Genomic DNA, 20,828 nt, shown 5'->3' on the forward strand with positions numbered 1-20,828 from the left:
AAGATGAAAAAACTGAAGGGCTTTTTTGCATACATTCATGCCATGTGGCATCACGTCAAGAGGTATGAACTTAAGTGGCACAACTTAACAAGTTCAGGGTGTCAGATTTTAATTTTGCGAGTTCGTAGATCTAAGTGGCATCTCGGAACAAGTTCAAGAACCGCTGGTGTATTTAACTCTCCTAAAAACCATCTCGTTCTCTCCCATCCAGTCTCCATATTATCAAAATTCTACGTGAAATTGCGTCGGTCAACTTATAATACCACTGGCATGTATTTTTTTCGTTTATAGATCATTTTATCCTTTTCGAATATACAATATTTTCTATGCATGTAGATATAAAAAATATTATATATTAATGGGTCCAAATTCGATTGCCGGCGCGGCCTTAGGGGCCCGCTCGCCGTTTACATGGGCCGAGAAGACCCCCTCGGCCCGCATGTGACTGTAACAGGCCGGGTCCATTAACGATCATGTCGACGACAACGACCCCACCACTCACAACCGAGCGGCGGGCGGCGTGACGGTGACGCTGACACACTGACACTGGCGCCGCCAGGCGGGCAGGCTCCGCGGTCCCACCTGGCAGCCCCTCTCCACCACGCCGTCAATGGATCGCGCCCCCACGTGCGGGCCTCCCCCGCCCCCACCCCGCCTCTCCCACCGCCATGCGGGCCCCAGCCCCAGCGTCGGCATCCGCACCCCGCCCCGCGCGCGCCCACCACAGCGAGCGAGATGATGATATGCATATAGGGAGGGGAGGAGAAGCCAACCAAACCAACCACGGGGAGGAGAGGAGACGAAGCAGCAGCCCAAAAAGAAAAAGAGGAAAAAAAAACCACAGGGATAGAGAGAGAGAGACGTATAGCCGCCGCTTCGTGCGCGTCGACGTCACCTCGCCGCCGGGCGGGGGGGCCCATCTCGCCGCGGGTCTCGGGGGACTGGCCTGGGCGTGCGCCGGGCGGATCAGGAGGCGCGAGGGGGATGGCCGGGAAGAAGCGCAAGGCGGAGGCGGCGCGCCTGGAGGAGACGGACCGCGCGCTCTACGGGGCCTTCCGGGGCGCCGCCAACTCGCTCTCGCAGCTCTACACGCTCGCCATGGGCGCGCAGAAGGCCTCCTTCCACGCCGGCGAGCGCCACGCCATGGTAACTAACTGCAGCCGCATATACCCCACCCACATGGGGTCCGGCATCTCCTCTCCTCTCCTCTCCTGTCTCTACCTCTCCTCTCCCCCTCCGCGGCGGATTCGGGTGTCTGGGTTGTTCCGAGTCCCCGTCCCGGGGACGGTGAATTCGGGCCCGCACCCTGTTCGGGCGTTTGGGGGAGTGCCTGCGGTGGTGGGAATCTGTGCGTCCGTGGCTCGATTGCTTGCCGATTTCCGCGCCAACGCCTCTTCTGCTGCGGGGAGATTGGATTCTTAGGTCCAATTCATTACTGATTTGGCTCCTCGCTTGCGGTGCCGAATGATATGGCACCGCGCAAGGATGGATGCAGTTTCGGGGTTCCTCGATGCAGTTTCTGACTGAGTTTCGTGGATGGATGCACGATTGAATCCGATCCATGTCTACTGCCAACGTTTCCCAAGATAAATTCCTGTTCATAGCTAGCGTGCCCTGTTCAGTGTTGACCGCTCCCAATACCCTGTTCATTCGAGAGGCCATCCAACGAAATTGATCGATAAACATGACAACTGTTGCATTGACACCTGAGGCCATTCTGATTGGAATTTTACCAACTCTACTAATTTCCACTCCTTGCCTAGTTTGATTCTTCCGTGTGGCTTTAGCTTTTCTACTCTGGGTGGAAACTGCTGTGGGCATCTCCACTTTGTGCGTTGCAACTTGCTAGGGTCAGATTAGGAGGGTTGGTTAGATTGAGAGTGAGGGTGCGCAACTCGAAAGAAGGAGGTGGGAGAGACTTTACTTATGGGGCAGGTTACTTCTGCAGTGGTACCAAGGATGCATCCTTTTCAGCTTTTCTTTGCTTCTGCACTGCTGTATGGGATGTCTTACTGTTCGGGGTAGTAGGTCTGTACTAACCCCAGTCTTGGTAGACGTTTATTGGCACTGCAACTTGTAGCATCTTTGATTGTGGTTTTAGTCAGAGATTGGTTATTGTGTATGAGAGGTATTGTTTTCAGATCAGATGGGTCCTAGTGTTAGGTAAGAAGTTACCATCTATCTCTTTTGAATTGAACAAAGAAGTGAACAGTAGTACAATGGTCAATGGAGGATGATAGCTAAGTCCATATTTGAGCAAAATCTGTTCTGCTTATCTCATTGAATAATTAGACTAGTACACCACTATCTAATGGAAGAAGCATCTGAACAGTAAATAGGGGTGTATAGTTTATTGATTGCATGAGTTTCCTGATGTGATTACTGGCACTACATATTTTGTTTCATGCATAACCACTTAGAGAGTCGTAGCATCTTTTGTTTCAGCTAGTCCATTGCAATGCCAATGAAGCGCAGCAAAGTGTTCAGCTAATGTTGCCTACGCTTATTATAGAAGCATCTTTTGTTTCAGCTAGTCCATTGCAATGCCAATGAAGCACGGCAAAGTGTTCAGCTAATGTTGCCTACGCTTATTATAGAACAATTAGATAGCAACTTGATACAAGTAGTTATAGGAATGAATGCGTGATTATCGCATTCTCACAATAGGTGACCTCTGCACCTCTGGTAGCATGTGTTTAGCTCTTCACAAAACTTTTTGTAAATGTCAAATTTGGAAGGTTGGCTGTACCCTTTTCTGAAGAAACTTGCATGCCAAACTGTTTTGTCCTTTTCCCCCAAATTAATGTCCATCTAAAAGACTCAATCTGTGGGGAGAGATGCCATCAGAACATTTCAATTAAGGTACAGAAAGGCACCGGTCACCCATGACGCAATCACAATTAATGACCTTCTTGTTCATTATCGTTATTGTTGACAGCCAAATTTGGCACCTGCTGAGGTCGACCGGTCAGACCGGTCTGGTCTGTACAGTCTGAGTAGAATTAGGGTTTTTGTAAAGAGTCCTCATGTAATCCTACTCGTGAAGGGGTACGTCTTCCCCAGCCTATAAATATAAAGGCTAAGGCCGATTGAGGTTAATCACAATCGATTCACACATTTATCCTTTACCTTTTACCTCTAAACCCTAACTTTTCCAACCCCATTTGTTGTTCTTCGCTCGTCTCCACGGCGTTCGATGGCGTTCTGAGTGGCCTGCCGACCTCAGAGCAACCCTAGCTCCATTAGCTCCGACGGGGTCCCTCCCGAGCTCTTGGTTCTAGGTCTTCGCCGTCTTCCTGGAGTACCGGTCTGACCGGTCCGCTATATCGGTCTAACCGGTCGGCGCAGGGAGGCTGCTGGTGTTGATCGTTTTGACGATCTTGCTGCGCGTTCTAGCGTTTTCGAGTGTGTTGGTGCAAATTAGTGTCAACACACTTTTTGGCGACTCCGCTGGGGAATAGATTAATCTGGTTTTTAAACCGATCTAATCTAGTTCTCAAAGAAGACGAGCGTCATCACCGACCTCGACGAAGGCAACATCTCCACATCTATCGAGGAACTCAGCGAGGAGGAGCGCCAAGAGTACTTGGTGGTCAGGGAGCACTTCAAAGCACAATTCTTGAAGGGATTCAAGAAAAATCAGCAAGGCCAGGTCACGAGGGTTCAAGATTTCGTGATGCCCTCCTTCACGCTCAATAATAAGCAAGTCGAGGTAATAAGCAATGTAAACACTTCATCTTCCGACTTGTTTAGCCAATTATCATCTATTATGGATAAGAAAATTGCTGATATATATAAGCCCATGAATGATTTAAAAGATCAAATATATATCATGAAAAAAGGCAAATCCGTAGATGATAATTGTGCTTTCCAAACTGCTAATTCATCGGCTATGCTAGCATCTGTTCAAGAACCACTATATGGCATGCCGACGAGCTATTTTGCAGGACAAACATCACCATTGCAGCTGGTACAGCCGAATGCGGCTGGGCCGGTCAGACCGGTCCAACAGACCGGTGCGATGGTGGTCAGCCCAGTAACATCTACACCGAACATGTCTACTCTTTGCTCGGCAATCCTTAGCCGAACCAATGAGATGACAAATTGTGTGCAACCTTCTCCTTCACAAGAATCTGATTCTCCACATGAACCGATTTTTGTTAATGTACATGAAAATTCTGCGTGGCATGCACCGATAAGTTCGGTTCAGACGATGGTACAAGATAATCCTATAGAACATCGTCTTACTTCTGTAGCACAAGCATCCACGAGTGGTAGATGCAAAGCCGATCCTGCTAGGTTAAAAGAGGATCCGGCTAGTGCGATGAAAACTAAATTCGGTGTGGATATAGGTAATTCTATATTATATCAAAAGTCATATCCTGCTTGTTGTGGGGATTTTTAGGGGTACCCACAGCCGGGTGGCGGAGCGCACCCGCCTATTCCCAGTGAGGGAGTACTCGGGGAAGTACTAGGCGATGGGGCTGGATCTTCGCTGAGACAAGGACTCAAGAACACTCGATTTAGAGTGGTTCGGGCCGCCGGAGCGTAATACCCTACGTCCACTGGGAGATGTATTGTCTTGGTTGTGTGAATGAACCTATCCTCTGCTGGCCTTGGCTCTTGCCCAGCCTGAGGTTTTCTAGCGGCGCTCCCTCCTTTTATAGATCAAGGGGGAGCGGATACATAGGACGTCGATGCCCCGACAGGTGGGCCCAACGTGAATGCGGCTACAGTGGTAGCGAATCTTTCCTTCGATATGCGTACTGCTGCTCTCCTGTCACAGGGGTCTTCTCTTGTTCCGTCAGCTAGGTGCCCGTTGGAGTAGCGTAGCTTGCGGCGTGGCCTGCTGAGGCTATTATGTAGCGTCATAATGGGTGAAGCCGAGCCGTCGTATCCGACTGTTACGGCAGACTGGCAGACGCGGCATGGGCGGCGCCATCGGCTCCACTGCCTTGGTAATACGCGATCAATAGTGCCCCCTGGTCAGTCAAACGCCTCGGCTTCCACTATATCAAAGTGGATGTCCACCTACTGCAATGAATGCGAAGGTAGGTGGACCTCAATATGGAGACCAAGGACTTCATACACGTGTCGGCCCCGGACCGCCCTGAGGCGGGGCGTCCAAACTTTCCCTTCGAGAGGGGTCCGGTTGCTATCCAGGACCCTATGAGGGGTCCGGGACCCCGCGGGGGTCTGGATTCCTTGGGAGGTCCGGAGCCCTGGCTGCTTGCGCTTGAGCGCCTGTTTTTCCTGGGACACGTGGCGTTCCCAGACCTTCCCCGGCCGCGGAACAGGTCCGGACCTTTGTCGGGAGGACAGGACTTCGGACTGCAGGGGTCCGGCTGTTTGGTTGTAGTCAAGGATGACTACTAAGGCTCTTGCCTAGTCACAGCAAGAGGGGGTACCCCAGTCCTGGGGTACCGACAGTGGCCCCCGGGCCCACCTCGGGAGAGGTATGAACCCGCGGGTGGGGCCACCACCGTGATGTGTTCCGACGCAACTTGATTGCGTTGGTGTGCTCTTGGAGAGAGTGGGCATCCCGGACCCCTGAGGCCGGTATGATTGTTGCCTGGTTTAGGTACTAGAGTGCTCTCCACGGGGCGACGAAGGTGTAGGCTTAGGGTACAGAACCAAGCTAAGCGGCTACACGGACTTCGGATCGCTCAGGGGGTAGCACTACTTCCCGGACCCGGCTTTTGTCGACCGTCTCCGCCGGAGCGGGCCACCGGAGTGGACTTGGAGCGACCGGGGCGAGCGGTCTCCGCCGGAGCGGGCCACCGGAGTGGACTTGGAACGACCGTGGCGAGCGGTCTCCGCCGGAGCGGGCCACCGGAGTGGACTTGGAGCGACCGTGGCGAGCGGTCTCCGCCGGAGCGGGCCACCGGAGTGGACTTGGAACGACCGTGGCGAGCGGTCTCCGCCGGAGCGGGCCACCGGAGTGGACTTGGAGCGACCGTGGCGAGCGGTCTCCGCCGGAGCGGGCCACCGGAGTGGACTTGGAGCGACCGTGGCGAGCGGTCTCCGCCGGAGCGGGCCACCGGAGTGGACTTGGAGCGACCGTGGCGAGCGGTCTCCGCCGGAGCGGGCCACCGGAGTGGACTTGGAGCGACCGTGGCGAGCGGTCTCCGCCGGAGCGGGCCACCGGAGTGGACTTGGAGCGACCGTGGCGAGCGGTCTCCGCCGGAGCGGGCCACCGGAGTGGACTTGGAGCGACCGTGGCGAGCGGTCTCCGCCGGAGCGGGCCACCGGAGTGGACTTGGAGCGACCGTGGCGAGCGGTCTCCGCCGGAGCGGGCCACCGGAGTGGACTTGGAGCGACCGTGGCGAGCGGTCTCCGCCGGAGCGGGCCACCGGAGTGGACTTGGAGCGACCGTGGCTGACAATCCGATGAAGCATGTTACCGGACCTCATAGTAAGGTGCAAAGAAACCAAGCCTTATACTAGAAGAGAGCCCGGGACCTCTAAAGTCAGCAGTCCTGGATACTAGAGTACTTGTAACAGGGTAGTGAAGTACGTAAACTTAGGGTACATTACCAGGCTAAGCCACGCGGAGCTTCTCTACCCCAGGATACAAATACCACTTCTCCAGAGCAGGTCCTTAGGGGTCCGGACCGCCTTCCAGCTAGAAGGGGTGTCTTTACCTGACCACAAGCCAGCAACTTAACTTGGATTGTTAGCAATAAGGGAAACTCCGGTCAAGAGAAAAGAATAGTTAAACCAAGGCGAATAAATGTAATCAGGGTGGAGCCTAGGCAAAACTGAGGAGGAAAATCTCCTTTATTATTGTGGTTGTCACGGTATACATCGGAGGTCGGGATTACGAGGACGGACCTCCACCGCTCCGGACCGCTTTTGCCTGTTTGTGTGATAGGGCCAGAGGTCGGGTTTACAAGGTCGGACCTTGACCGCTCTGGACACACACGTAGACACCACGCTATTACAAAGGAGAAAATCTCTCATTCCTTTCTTAGGAGTAACCTACGGCTGCATGCTATACAGCGTGTTCTTCTTCGGAGGTGAAGGCGCCCTGAACGTGCCTGAACCGCATCATCCAGCATCACCTCGGGAGCTCGGGGGACCCCTCCTTGCCTAAGAGCTGTCACATGCTTACATGGCATGAGACAAATTCTTTGGCTTTGAATGGAAGAGGCCCCCTCCCCCTGCCGTCGCCGTTGCCGATGGAAACCAGAGCCCTTGCGCAGCAGATGGACCGGTGCGACGCGTGGAGAAGTGCGGTCGTTCGCCGGCTTGTCCTTGGTGCTAGCGCCAGGGGCCCCCGCACGAGGAGGCGGGGTCCTGTCTGCAGCAGCACCGAGCAACGCTGAGGTGGATCTCCGGCGCTGGAGACGGCGGGACGACACGGTCAACTTCCTCCGGGATGGCCGTCGGCTCCAGGCTCCATGTTGAGAGAAAGCCTTGAGCCGACACCATGCCACCGCTGAGGAGGCGTGGCCGTTGCTTGAGAGAAAACCTTGAGTCGACGTAGGAGCAGCGGCGCGCAGCGGCGCCTCCGCTGTGCGTTGCTACGCCGGCTCTGAGGTGTCGCGGTGGCGACACACAGCAGGCGCCGCTGCCGTGCGCCGCCGCACCGAGGGCGTCGGAGTGCCGGTGCCATAGCATGCGGAGTGAGTGTGCCTTCCTTCATCTTCAAGTTCGCCGTTGCAGAGGGAGAACACAGCCTAGAGGCCTGAAGATCCAGCCAACGCCTGTCCTCCCCACGGACGGCGCCAAAATGTTGTGGGGATTTTTAGGGGTACCCACAGCCGGGTGGCGGAGCGCACCCGCCTATTCCCAGTGAGGGAGTACTCGGGGAAGTACTAGGCGATGGGGCTGGATCTTCGCTGAGACAAGGACTCAAGAACACTCGATTTAGAGTGGTTCGGGCCGCCGGAGCGTAATACCCTACGTCCACTGGGAGATGTATTGTCTTGGTTGTGTGAATGAACCTATCCTCTGCTGGCCTTGGCTCTTGCCCAGCCTGAGGTTTTCTAGCGGCGCTCCCTCCTTTTATAGATCAAGGGGGAGCGGATACATAGGACGTCGATGCCCCGACAGGTGGGCCCAACGTGAATGCGGCTACAGTGGTAGCGAATCTTTCCTTCGATATGCGTACTGCTGCTCTCCTGTCACAGGGGTCTTCTCTTGTTCCGTCAGCTAGGTGCCCGTTGGAGTAGCGTAGCTTGCGGCGTGGCCTGCTGAGGCTATTATGTAGCGTCATAATGGGTGAAGCCGAGCCGTCGTATCCGACTGTTACGGCAGACTGGCAGACGCGGCATGGGCGGCGCCATCGGCTCCACTGCCTTGGTAATACGCGATCAATAGTGCCCCCTGGTCAGTCAAACGCCTCGGCTTCCACTATATCAAAGTGGATGTCCACCTACTGCAATGAATGCGAAGGTAGGTGGACCTCAATATGGAGACCAAGGACTTCATACACGTGTCGGCCCCGGACCGCCCTGAGGCGGGGCGTCCAAACTTTCCCTTCGAGAGGGGTCCGGTTGCTATCCAGGACCCTATGAGGGGTCCGGGACCCCGCGGGGGTCTGGATTCCTTGGGAGGTCCGGAGCCCTGGCTGCTTGCGCTTGAGCGCCTGTTTTTCCTGGGACACGTGGCGTTCCCAGACCTTCCCCGGCCGCGGAACAGGTCCGGACCTTTGTCGGGAGGACAGGACTTCGGACTGCAGGGGTCCGGCTGTTTGGTTGTAGTCAAGGATGACTACTAAGGCTCTTGCCTAGTCACAGCAAGAGGGGGTACCCCAGTCCTGGGGTACCGACACTGCTGAATTTGATTTAGTTTCTTTTCCTGCTGGTTGGTGTGTTCCTGATTTTGTGAAATTTAGTGGTGATGATAATAGAACACTTTGGGAGCAAATTGACCAATATATCTTACAACTGGGAAAAGCTGTTTTCCATGAGGCTTTGCGCATTCGCTTGTTTTCATTATCTTTGACTGGAACCGCTTTTTCTTGGTTTTCTTCATTGGCCCCGAATTCTATTCAATCTTGGAATCAGTTGGAGCGTAAGTTTCATGATCGTTTTTATAATGGGCACAATGAAGCTAAACTGTCAGATTTGGCATCGGTTAGGCAAGGCCAAGATGAGCCTGCTTCGGATTACTTCCGAAGGTTTAAAGATATAAAAAACCGATGCTTCAATTTAACAGTTTCTGAAAAGGAATTGGCTGATTTGGCTTTTGATGGTTTGCGTTCGTATTTGAAAAAAGAACTCGAAGGCTTTCAGTACTACACTATTAATTATTTGCACATGAAAGTCTTGGGTTTAGAATTTAGACTCCAGAGCGCAAAAGATGCCCATAATACTCATCGGTCCATACATGTCGATTGTAAATCTGATTCGGACGATGAGAAAAAGGAAGCTTATGTTGCTGAATTCATATGGCCATCCGATGCAAAGCCATGTTCTTGTTCATCGCTTAAGCCGATTCCAAAGAATCGGCAAGAACAAGCTAGTTTCACTTTTGATGTTTCTAAGTGTGATCGTATATTTGATGAATTGTTTAGAAGCGGAAACATCAAGTTGTCTCATGTCATACCGCCGCTTGAGGAGCTGAAGCGGCATGCGTATTGCAAGTGGCATAATATTTTTTCTCATGCAACTAATGATTGCAATATCTTTCGTCGAAAAATCCAATCGGCCGTTAATGAAGGACGATTAGTAATGCATGAGATAAAAGTTGACAAAGCGTCATTCCCTGTCCATACGATTGATTTGGATAATGTCAAGGTACTCATTCGGCCGGAACAAGCCGAAGGAGCAAAAGGGAAAAATATTATCATTGGCGAGCCAAGGCCGAAAAATATCAATGACAAGATTCAGACTAGGGAAGTGACGATGGAGAAGACTCCTGATGGAAAGGAGTCACTGTAGATCACTGTCAAAGCTTCAAGGCCAGGGGGCAAGAAAGTTCCTCTCAAAAAACGAGTCGGCCTGCAACTCAGGCACGACCGGTCAGACCGGTCGCCTCAACCGGTCAGACCGGTCAGACAAAAGGCCGGCTTTGAACTTTCAAGCCTAAGCGGCCGGAAGGAGGTACTCAGAAGGTTAATGAGTCAAAGTTGCAGGGGAGTTTTACAAAGCAGAAGCTCACCTTCGCTCAGCTATTGAACAAGTACACAAAGGCTGTTCCAAAAGATCGGCCACTAAAAAAAAGAACCAAGTTCACCTTCACGTCAAGGCAAGCGTTCTTCTCCTAGGGGAGAATCCAGCAAGAGTAGGGGTGATAGCACTACATTATTCCCTCCTCAGAAGATGTGTACTACCACGCCATGGGCGTCACCGGCATCGGGTTTTTCTTGTCCTACATGGGGGCATGAAGGAATTTGGATGTATTGTTATCCGATGCTATACTTACCATCTCACCACAGGGAGGAGGATCACAGAAGGCCTGTGTTCAGCAAGGTTGCACGACCAGTGCATGACCGATTGAGATCCAACCGATCAGGTCAGAGGCGGCAACCTGCACCGGTCAGACCGGTCGCCATTGATCGGTCAGACCGGTCTCATCAGAGGCCGGACAAAGCTCATTCTCCGAGACAGGTCTACCGTGTCAAGGAGAAGAAAGAAGAGGTACAACCCACTATTGGTCCAGAGAAAGCTAAGGCCGATGATGTTGTGCAAATCGGCAATATCAAAGTGGTTGTCAATGATGCGGGTACAAGGCCGATGGTTTTTGGTAAATCGGTCAATCCTTCTATCCAAAGGCCGATCATGACTAATGATCACGAGGCCAGCAGCATTAGCTCAAAATCAAAGTACTTTCAACCAAGATGGCGTCCTCCAGGGTTGACTCGTACTCAAAGAAGGAAGCTGCAACGCCTACGTGCTCAGGAGAAGGAGCAGCGGTTCAAGAGGCTGAGGGACAAACAATTCAACCACAACAAACCAATGGTACCTCAGGACAAGGTATGGAGGGTTAAAGCAGTTGACCAGCCAGCACGACCGGTCGAACCGCCTCAGGCGACCGGTCTGACCGGTACGAGCGACCGGTCTGACCGCCCAGAGCAACCGGTCAGACCGGTTGTGGTTTCAGCAGAACAGAGAGCCGAATTGGCAATGCCCGTTTCGGTTCCTTGCGATGGAGAAGCACCGCTAGCATTCTCGGTACAAGGCAATGAGGAGTTAGTGGATCATGAGGCTACACCAAAAGAGCAGCAATATGGAGCTCGACGACATTTAAGTGCTCGGGGGGCAAAATATTGGCAAATGATAATTTACCTCATGAAGTTTCTATGCAACAGATCAGTTTGCAAGCGGCTCTCAAGACTTTGATCAAGTATTTAAGGTGATCAAGTATTTAAGGTCTTGAGCTGGTTGAAAATTGCAACATCAGCGGATAAAAGCCGAATTAGAAGTTTTTCAATTCGAGTTAGAAAATTGGCAAACTATTTGTAATAAGGCATATTGATGCTCTTACTTCTATTCTTCGGTTAAAGAATGAAACCGAATTTACTTGGGGGGCAGAACAGCAAGAGGCTTTTGAAAAGATCAAGGTTTATTTGTCTTCAACACTTGTGCTTAAGGCGTCTAGGAGAGGGGTTCCTTTCAGGCTTTGTGTGGCTGTTGAAGATAATGTCATTGGGACTGTTTTGACTCAAGAACCGAAGACAAGGAGTATGTCATCACTTATATAAGCCGACGACTTATTGATGCGGAGACAAGAAGTCGGCTATATTACTTGCACACCATGGAAGTTGTACTTTGATGGATCGGTTTGTGATGATGGTCAAGGGATAGGTGCTGTTTTTATTTCTCCGAATGGTGCTGTTTTGAATTTTCAAACCGATTGGAAGAAAAGTGCACAAATAACCAAGTTGAATATGAGGCTCTTCTATTTGGCTTGGAATTCTTGCAATCCATGGGCGTGAAGCATGTTGAAGCCTTTGGAGATTCTCTTCTGGTGGTGCAGCAAGTATCTAAGGTATGCCAGTGTTATAATGGTTCTCTAAATGCATATCTTGATAAATGCCTTGATATTATTTCCTCTTTCGATGAATTTATTATCAAACATATTCCGAGGGAGGAGAATGGAAAGGCAAATATTCTGGCGCAACAAGCATCTGGCTATAATGTTACGAAAAAATATTTCAACATTCGTAAGCCGATGCAAATGAAAGCCGAGTGTCTGGTTCTGGACGCACCGGTCCAACTGGTCTGACCGCCCAGACCGGTCACACCGGTCCAGAGACCGGTTTGACCGGTGATGCAGTTGTTTGTTCTGATTTGGCTAAAAAAGATGATTCAATCGTCTCGGCCGAAGCCCAGGATTGGAGGGTTCCTCTTATGTCGTATTTGAGAGATCCTGGTCGTGGCGCAGAGAGAAATATTCGGCGTTTGGCTTTCAAGTATGTTTTAATTGACAATGAACTTTATCGTCGAACTGTCGAAGATTTGCTACTCAAATGTTTAGACTCGGATCGGGCTCGGGTTGCTATGGGTGAGGTTCATGAAGGTATTTGTGGTACTCATCAATCGGCTCCCAAGATGAAATGGTTACTCAGAAGGGCTGGTTTCTATTGGCCCACCATGCTGTCTGATTGCTTTAGATATTATAAAGAGTGTGAAGAATGTCAGTGATTTGGTGATTTGCAATTGGTGCCTGCTGCGTTGATGCATCATATTATTAAACCATGGCCGTTCCGAGGTTGGGGGTTAGATTTTATTGGACAAATTAATCCTCCATCTTCAAAGGGGCATCGCTTCGTGTTAATTGGTACAAATTATTTTACTAAGTGGACCGAAGCAGTTTCTTTGAAGAATATGACACATAGAGTGGTAATTGAGTTTATTACTGAGCATATTATTCATAGATTCGGCATTCCACAAACTTTGACAACGGATCAAGATCCTTCATTTATATCAAAAGAGGTGCGTGCCTTTGCCGAATCTTATAAAATTAAGTTGCTTAATTCATCTTCATACTATGCTCAGGCTAATGGGCAGGCCGAGTCTAGTAATAAGATTTTGATCAAACTCATCAAGAAGAAGATAGAAGAAAATCCTAAGAGGTGGCATGAAGTGTTATCCGAAGCATTGTGGGCTCATCGTATATCTAGACATGGTTCTACTAAGGTTACTCCTTTTGAGCTTGTGTATGGTCAAGAGGCCGTTTTACCTGTTGAGGTAAATCTGAGCGCATATAGGTTGGCAAAGCAAAATGACCTCTCCGTTGTTGATTACCATGATTTGATGATGGATAATATTGATGAGGTGACCGACAAGCGTTTGAAGGCTTTGAAGGAGATTGAAAAAGACAAGCTTCGGATGTCCAGAGCTTACAACAAAAAGGTAAAACTTAAATCTTTTCAGGTTGGGGATCTGGTTTGGAAGACAATTTTGCCTCTGATATGAAAAACAACAAGTTTGGCAAATGGTCGCCAAGTTGGGAGGGTTCATACAAGATTGTCAAAGTTATCTTCGGAAATTCGTATATGGTGGAGACGGTGCAAGGTGAACGTCTACCCAGGGCTATCAATGGGAGATACTTGAAGAAATTCTATCCTAGCGTTTGGCAAAGTGCGTGAAGACGAAGACGGCCGGTATTGGATATCGCCCTTAATTTTATTTTTAGAGTTGTATGCTCTGTGTAAAATATGTACATCAAGATAGTTCTTGCTTTTTGGCTTGTGAAACTCACCAAAAAGCAGGGGGGCATATGTTGACAGCCAAATTTGGCACCTGCTGAGGTCGACCGGTCTGACCGGTCGGGCCGATCTGGTCTGTACAGTCCGAGTAGAATTAGAGTTTTTGTAAAGAGACATCATGTAATCCTACTCGTGAAGGGGTACGTCTTCCCCGGCCTATAAATATAAAGGCTAAGGCCGATTGAGGTTAATCCCAATCGATTCACACATTTATCCTTTACCTTTTACCTCTAAACCCTAACTTTTCCAACCCCATTTGTTGTTCTTCGCTCGTCTCCACGGCGTTCGATGGCGTTCTGAGTGGCCTGCCGACCTCAGAGCAACCCTAGCTCCATTAGCTCCGACGGGGTCCCTCCCGAGCTCTTGGTTCTAGGTCTTTGCCGTCTTCCTGGAGTACCGATCTTACCGGTCCGCTATACCGGTCTAACCGGTCGGCGCAGGGAGGCTGCTGGTGTTGATCGTTTTGACGATCTTGCTGTGCGTTCTAGCGTTTTCGAGTGTGTTGGTGCAAATTAGTGTCAACAGTTATCCATCTTTTTTCTATTGGCTATATTCATCTCTCTGTGTGCTTCCACCTTTTCAAATAGACTAGTAACGTTGTTCCAGTTAAATCTTGTACATGGTCCATTCAGCCAATACATTAGGGTAATTGTGCCTTCAGGCACTGTTTTGACACTCCAATGTGGCTGGTATTATGTATGGTACTATCTTGTTTCCTTTTGCTGAATATGCACCTAAAATTTTTCAATGTCCTGGGGTTAATGACAAACTCAATGTTGGTCATTACGTACTTTCAATCCCATGCAGTTTAACTGTGGTCTATCCAAGGTGCAAATTATGTTTTTCTATCTCAATCTTAGATTGAGCTGTGAGCGATACAGGAAAAACATGGTCAGCATGAACAAAAATACTGTGATGAATGGGTATCAGGTCAACCTTCCTTATGGGGGAACCCTTCCTTCTCACTCTGCTTTGACTCAACAGTCTCTCTCCCGGTTACATAAAGCTATATGTATATATACAGGGGCGGTTGTTTATCCATTTTGGTCGTGACATTTCCATCACTCTGTCTTCTATTCCTTTGTGTGTTACCTCCATTATGCTGTTTCCAAAACCTATCACTTATACCAGTGCAGATATAATTTATGTCTTGTGTACAAACATGTAGTGGATAAACCTGGAGGCTGTATGTTTGTCATGCCAATGCAGAGATTGTAGGCTGACAATGTACCCATCCATAATGCTCCCATTAGTATTAGCAGATCTTATTTCTTTTCATTGTCTGTTATTGATATGGTAAACATCTGCTATTTTTCTTTATCCCCTGCTTAGTAACTAAAAGCCCACTTTATCTGTTTGATGCAGGAGAAGCTTTATGAATGGATCTTGAGGCAGCACGAAAACGGTTTGAGGCTGACAGTTGCTGATATAGCCTCCCACATCCAGGTAAGTTTGCATTGCTATCCAATTGGAAAAAAGGGTCTCTTTGGATTTAAATCACGGGATAAAAACTTGGATATATTGCCATTTCATACATCATGTAAAGTACTGAAATATGTGCTAAGCTATGCTCCCTACAATTAATGAACAATGATTTACGATGGATCAGATAAGATAAACTTACTGTTCTTAAAGACTTACCTACTGGCTTTTTCCTAACCACTTGCTATTATTTTCGCATATTCACATCTCCAGCCAAAGCATCCTAGCAGACAGTTACACCATTGTTTTTCCTTTTGCACATTTCTAGGCAAAGAATGACTGCAGATGCTTATGAATCGCTTGTATGTGTAGCATGAGATTCAGTACGGAGGCGACAACGCTTCAGCCTCTCCAAGGTCACAATATCCTAGCCAAATCACTGCACCTACAGTGCACATCCCCAACGCAAGCAACCAGCAACCGTCCCCAAGCTCATTCGCCCCAGGAAACCCTGGGTTGGCACAGTCCAAGAACTCCATGGTCTTTTCGAACGCGTTATCCAGCCCCATCCGGTGGAGCCTGCAGCCATACCACCTAGAACAAGGCGGAGACGCAGGGTACTTTGCGAACGGTGCAAGCCGCGACGCCAACCCCACGGCCTCAAACGACTCGTCCATGGACATGCACTCAGACAGCCCCGCTCACGACTCGTACTGAATGAGCAGCTCGCTCCCGTCCATGAAAAGCTGGAAGAATAGCACTTCCAGCGGAAGAAGCCCGCCTTCACAGGCCAAGTAGGTCTATTCAATTTAACACCTTGCCTAGCCTCTTACACTAAGCGTGTGATGTCTTGTGTTGCTGTTACTGCTACAACTACTACTGCTTACCACCTGTTGCTTTGCCAGGGTACCTGTAATTTGCATGTATTATACTGTACCATTTGATTTATCTGTGCATATTACTTACTGCTGTTGGTATGCGACGAGTGCGGGGGGACGAACCACTGGAAAGAATTAACATCTAACTTACCTTTGTGCTTTGGCCTGACTGATTGATCCTGATTTTATCTCTGGCTGCTGCTGTCGTCGTTCACGTGGACACTGGAACTAGCAGTCTTTGCTTTTGTTCAGAATGAATCTGCATATAGCATTAAAGCCACATGAGTACATGACTGATGCGCCTTCTGCTGATGTGTCGTGTCCACCAACTGTTATGATGATCTGCGACCATGAGGCCCAACACTTGGAAGACATGCTTCAGTAGTACTGATCGCTAGTTCAAAATATATGAAAGATAAGGTACCTAGCTCATGCTGCTTATCTGATTGGTGTAGTCTCTGGCTCCCAGCTACGATATAAGGACAGTCCCAGTAGGATATTGATGATAGTATCTATCTTAATTACAGTGACACCTAAGCAAATTGCTGACGTGGCACTATAGTTAATACGGAGAGAGAATGAAAAACAAAGAAACGGTTTCTTCTCTACGACACGGCATCGTCGCTCGGATCAAGACGAGAAGAAACCAGCAAAATAGCGTTGGGAGGACTACTCGTTTCCATCTTCTTTGTGGATCCTGTGCGCCGTCGCGGCCTCGCTCTCCCGTGCGGCTGCTTTGGCATTCGCGATTGCCGCATGCTTGCTGCTCCATCGCGGCTCGCTGCTCCGGCGTGAGCTTGCTGCTCGGGCATGCGCTTTTGCTTCCAGTGCGACTCGCTCGCTGCTCCGACGCTCGCTGATGCTGCTTCGGCGCAGGTTGCTGCTGCAGGCTAGCAGAAATTGCTGAGGCGGCCATGAAGCTCAATCTTCTCCGATACTCCACACCAGCGACAGTTCTATAGGAGAATGGAAAGCTCTTGCAATGGAGAATGCGATGGTGTGACATGCATAACCTGATTTCTAGATTTGAATGTGGGATTTGGGAGAGCAAGAAGAGGATTTTTCTTTCTGTTCTTGGCAAGGTGGGTGAGGACGACTGGACGAGGAGAGAGAATAAGTGAGAAAAAGGAGGGTGCGGTGTGGTCTCACCAAGGAAAAAAATATCGACCGGTAAATCCGGTTTACCGGAAAATTTACCGTTACCGGTAGTGTCCGAGAAATGGATTTCGGTGATATTTCGCATTTACCGTTTTCAAATTTTAAAATTTTAAAAAAAATTATATAAAATAGGGTAAAAATCTGATAAAAAACTAGACATTTTTATGAGCATTTTGGACTAATATTTTTTGTTGAAATGTAACCTCATATGTTGTGTAAAAAAAAAAGAAAATGAGCTTTTACTGTTGAACCACTCACCTTATCCATTCGCACGCCCCGAGCAGCCGTCCACCCTCCCCATTTCTCCTCCTCCAGTCCTCCCACACCCGAGCTGCTCCCTCCTTGGCTCCCGGCGATTTCCGACCGGATCCCACCGGTTTCCGCGCTCGTGGAGGCGGTTTCCGACCGGAAAGAAGAGGTTTTCGGGCGGGCGCGGGCGCCGGTGCCGCTGCCGGCCGCTCCCGTCATTTCCCGAGCGGAAATCGGGATGTTTCGGCCGGATTTCGTCGCCGGTCGCGCGTAGCTTCCGCTTGCTCCGGGTTTTGAGGTTTTCGGAAGTTCCGGCCGGTAAATCTTTGATTCCGACCGGTTTTTCTCCCTACCGACCGGATCCGGCTGCTGTGGGTAAGGTTTTTTTTTGTTTGAATTTTTTTATGGTAGCAAGTAGTGTAATATAAGTATTAGTAGAAGTATACAATGTTTTTATGGATTAGAAAACGAGAATGTGCATGTATTTGTTATTCATGTTTTGTTATGTATGTGTATGAGTACAAATGTGAAAATTAATATGCATGTGTTATGACAAATTGAGAATGTGCATGTTTTTTTGGTATGTGAATATGCATGTGCATGTGTATGAATGTTGCACCGTTGCAGGTAAATGGTTGACCCTGTTTGGGAGCATGGAGAAAAAAGGGGATCGGGTTTCAAGTGCAAGTATTGTGGCACATCAAAGAGCGGTGGAGGGGCAACACGGTTCAAGGACCACTTGGCACATAGAGGTCATGATGTTATTGATTGCCCTTCGGTTCCCCCCGCGGTGAAGAACTTTTTCATTAGTGAGTTGGACAAGATAAAGGCGAAGAAGTATGAAAGACAGCAAGATAGACGTAGGAGAGATGCTGCAGCTCGAAGTACTCAATATGTTGACTTTGAAGGTGAGGAAGAAGAAGAAGAAGAGCAGGATGATGAGTTGCAGCAAGCTTTGAGACATTCACGGGAAGAGTATGAGTTTAGGCAAAGGGCTGGTCCAAGGTATGAGAGGGGTGGTGGTTCTGGATCAGGCCAGGCACGGGATCCAGGTGGTGGCTCTAGACCAATTGGGAGGATGTTTTCTAGGAGTCGGTCACATATCCCCGAGCGGGCAAGGGACTATAACCTTGCTACTGCTTCCGGACCGAGGCAGCAGAGGATTGATACGGGGCCTTGGACGTCTAAGGGGAGGACTGCGAGAGAGTTGCTGGGTAGGGCGTGGTCAAAGGCTTGCCACTCCGTTGGTATTCCTGGACGGAAGGTAGATGACCCTTACTTTAGGGCGGCCATCATAGAGACACAGAAACAAGGTAAATAATCATTTATTATTGCATGCCAATTTGTATTGTACATCCCGGATCATATGTGATTATTGCATGCAGGTACTGGGGTCACGATCCCAACTGGGAGGGACATTGATGGAAAATATCTTTCAGAGAACGTGGAGGAGATAAAGAAGGAGATCAACAAGTGGAAGCAAGAGTTCCCTGAGTATGGTGCCACTATCATATGTGATTCATGGACCGGTATTTCTCGCAATAGCGTAATCAACTTCTTGGTATATTGCAATGGAATGATGTACTTCTGGAAGTCTATTGATGTAACTGGAAAAATACAAGATCATCATCTCATACTTAAGGTAATCATTTGTATTTTTCTAATGGATCATGACATTTGTAAGAATTTGTAGTTTTCTAATGGATTTTAACAACTTGCAGGAGATAACAATTGTTCTGAACGATATAGGGCCAGAAGATGTGATTCAGATAGTCACTGATAATGGCAGCAACTTTAAGAAGGCTTGCAAGCTGTTGGCAGAGGAGTACCCTCACATTGTGTGGCAGCCATGCCTTGCCCACACGATCAACCTCATTCTTAAAGATATTGGAAAGTGGGATGATCACAAGGCCATGATTCAGAGTGCCCAATATATTTGTCAATGGTTATACAATTCTAATAGTGTGCACTCCATGTTTAAGAGTGCCACTGGTGGGGAGCTAGTTAAATGGAATGCAACAAGATTTGGCACTAACTATATGTTTCTGGAGAGTTTTATGAAGAAGAAAGATCAATTTATGATATGGATGATGTCAACTGAATATAGATCATCACGCCACTACAAGACTGAAGCAGGCAAGTATGCATTCGAATGCATGACCTCTGTTCAGTGGTGGGCAAACATGCAGTATGTTATTAATGATGTGGAGCCTCTCTATTCTTTTTTGCGATTTGCTGATCAAGACAAGACTCCAACTTTGGGTGAAGTTCTTATGGAGTACGGCAGCCTCAAGCGTACATATCATACCCGGTTCCATTCAGATATGGCAAGGTGTGACAGGATCATGGAAATTGTTGACAGAAGGTTGGCTAGTGTGTTTGAAGGTACGTATGCGCACACTGCTTGTGCCGTACACCCATATGCTTGTTATGCGTTTGGAATATCAGAAAATGTCTTTGGAGACCTTCGGAAAGGGCTGGAGAAACTTTTTGACATCGACAGAGCAGCACGTGCACTACAAGAGTATGAGCTCTTTCGTCGAAAACTTGGAGAATTCTCATCTGACCTTGCTGCGAGGATGGCAAAAGATAGAGGCACTTCTCCAGCTAGTTGGTGGGCTATGTTTGGTTCAGAAACACCACATCTTCAGATAGCAGCTAAGCGACTACTCTCTCAATGCGCATCATCAAGTGGATGTGAAAGGAATTGGAGTTCCTTTGCCTTTATTCACACAAAGCTTCGCAACAGGTTAAGCAGCATGAAGCTCCATAATTTGGTATATGTGCACTACAACCTTCGGCTTCGTATTCAGCGTGCAACAGCTACAGTTGAGGCAAGTGATTTCGATCCTGCTACTAGCTTCATGGATCTCTCATTGTATCGGCAGACCAGGCCAATTGAAGAATGGATGCAGCATGGTAGATCAAATAGAGCACCAACCTTAGATGAAGATTCTGATTTTGCCGACCCTCCTGTGCCTGCTCAGATCTTGACTGACCTCGCACGTAGGGTGGGTGAGCCAGTAAATGTTGATGATTGGGCCAGAGAGAATATTGGTGACACCCACCTAGGGAAAAGAAAGACCAAAATTCCTCCAAATCAGTCTAAACGAAAAAAACAAAGAAAGGGTGACGTTGAGGAGGAAAGCATTGGCACTGACGATACCACACCAGAGCCTAGTGATGATGGACATGGTGGTAGTGGTGGTGATGATGATGACGACGACGACGATGACGATGATGGTGATGGCAATGAGGGTGGTGATGACAATGACGATGATGATGGGGATGATCGTGGTGGTGCTTCTACTAGTGGTGCTCCAACTGGTGCTATGAGATTTACGGGAGAGACTGCCTTCACCCATGCCACACAAGATCAAGATCATGGAGCACCTAGCTCTCAACGTCGCACAAGAAGCAATACTCGTCCATTAGGCCCGTACGACGGTGAGGATGATG

General features: G+C 49.0%; 2 protein-coding genes across 2 annotated transcripts; both read left to right on the forward strand.

Moving 5' to 3' along the window:
* The first annotated feature begins 781 nt into the window (after positions 1-781).
* On the forward strand, positions 782-16,061 carry LOC120677417. Its single transcript, XM_039958577.1, has 3 exons — positions 782-1,146; positions 15,028-15,108; positions 15,457-16,061. Exons 1-3 carry the CDS (start codon positions 985-987, stop codon positions 15,799-15,801), a joined length of 588 nt encoding a protein of 195 aa, XP_039814511.1. The 5' UTR covers positions 782-984; the 3' UTR covers positions 15,802-16,061.
* Positions 16,062-17,604: 1,543 nt separating this feature from the next.
* LOC120695307 lies at positions 17,605-20,031 on the forward strand. Its single transcript, XM_039978591.1, has 5 exons — positions 17,605-18,682; positions 18,755-19,011; positions 19,091-19,754; positions 19,818-19,893; positions 20,004-20,031. Exons 1-5 carry the CDS (start codon positions 18,001-18,003, stop codon positions 20,029-20,031), a joined length of 1,707 nt encoding a protein of 568 aa, XP_039834525.1. The 5' UTR covers positions 17,605-18,000.
* The last annotated feature ends 797 nt before the right edge of the window (positions 20,032-20,828 follow it).

This window comes from Panicum virgatum, chromosome 2K, assembly GCF_016808335.1.
Source record: "Panicum virgatum strain AP13 chromosome 2K, P.virgatum_v5, whole genome shotgun sequence".
NCBI classification, from domain to species: Eukaryota; Viridiplantae; Streptophyta; class Magnoliopsida; order Poales; family Poaceae; genus Panicum; species Panicum virgatum.

Coding starts and splice junctions, on each gene's coding strand:
- LOC120695307 (XM_039978591.1), top strand. CDS start 18,001: ATGGTTGACCCTGTTTGGGAGCATGGAGAAAAAAGGGGATCGGGTTTC. Junction 18,683..18,754: donor CATAGAGACACAGAAACAAG/GTAAATAATCAT, acceptor TATTGCATGCAG/GTACTGGGGTCACGATCCCA. Junction 19,012..19,090: donor ATCATCATCTCATACTTAAG/GTAATCATTTGT, acceptor AACAACTTGCAG/GAGATAACAATTGTTCTGAA.
- LOC120677417 (XM_039958577.1), top strand. CDS start 985: ATGGCCGGGAAGAAGCGCAAGGCGGAGGCGGCGCGCCTGGAGGAGACG. Junction 1,147..15,027: donor CCGGCGAGCGCCACGCCATG/GTAACTAACTGC, acceptor TGTTTGATGCAG/GAGAAGCTTTATGAATGGAT. Junction 15,109..15,456: donor ATATAGCCTCCCACATCCAG/GTAAGTTTGCAT, acceptor TTGTATGTGTAG/CATGAGATTCAGTACGGAGG.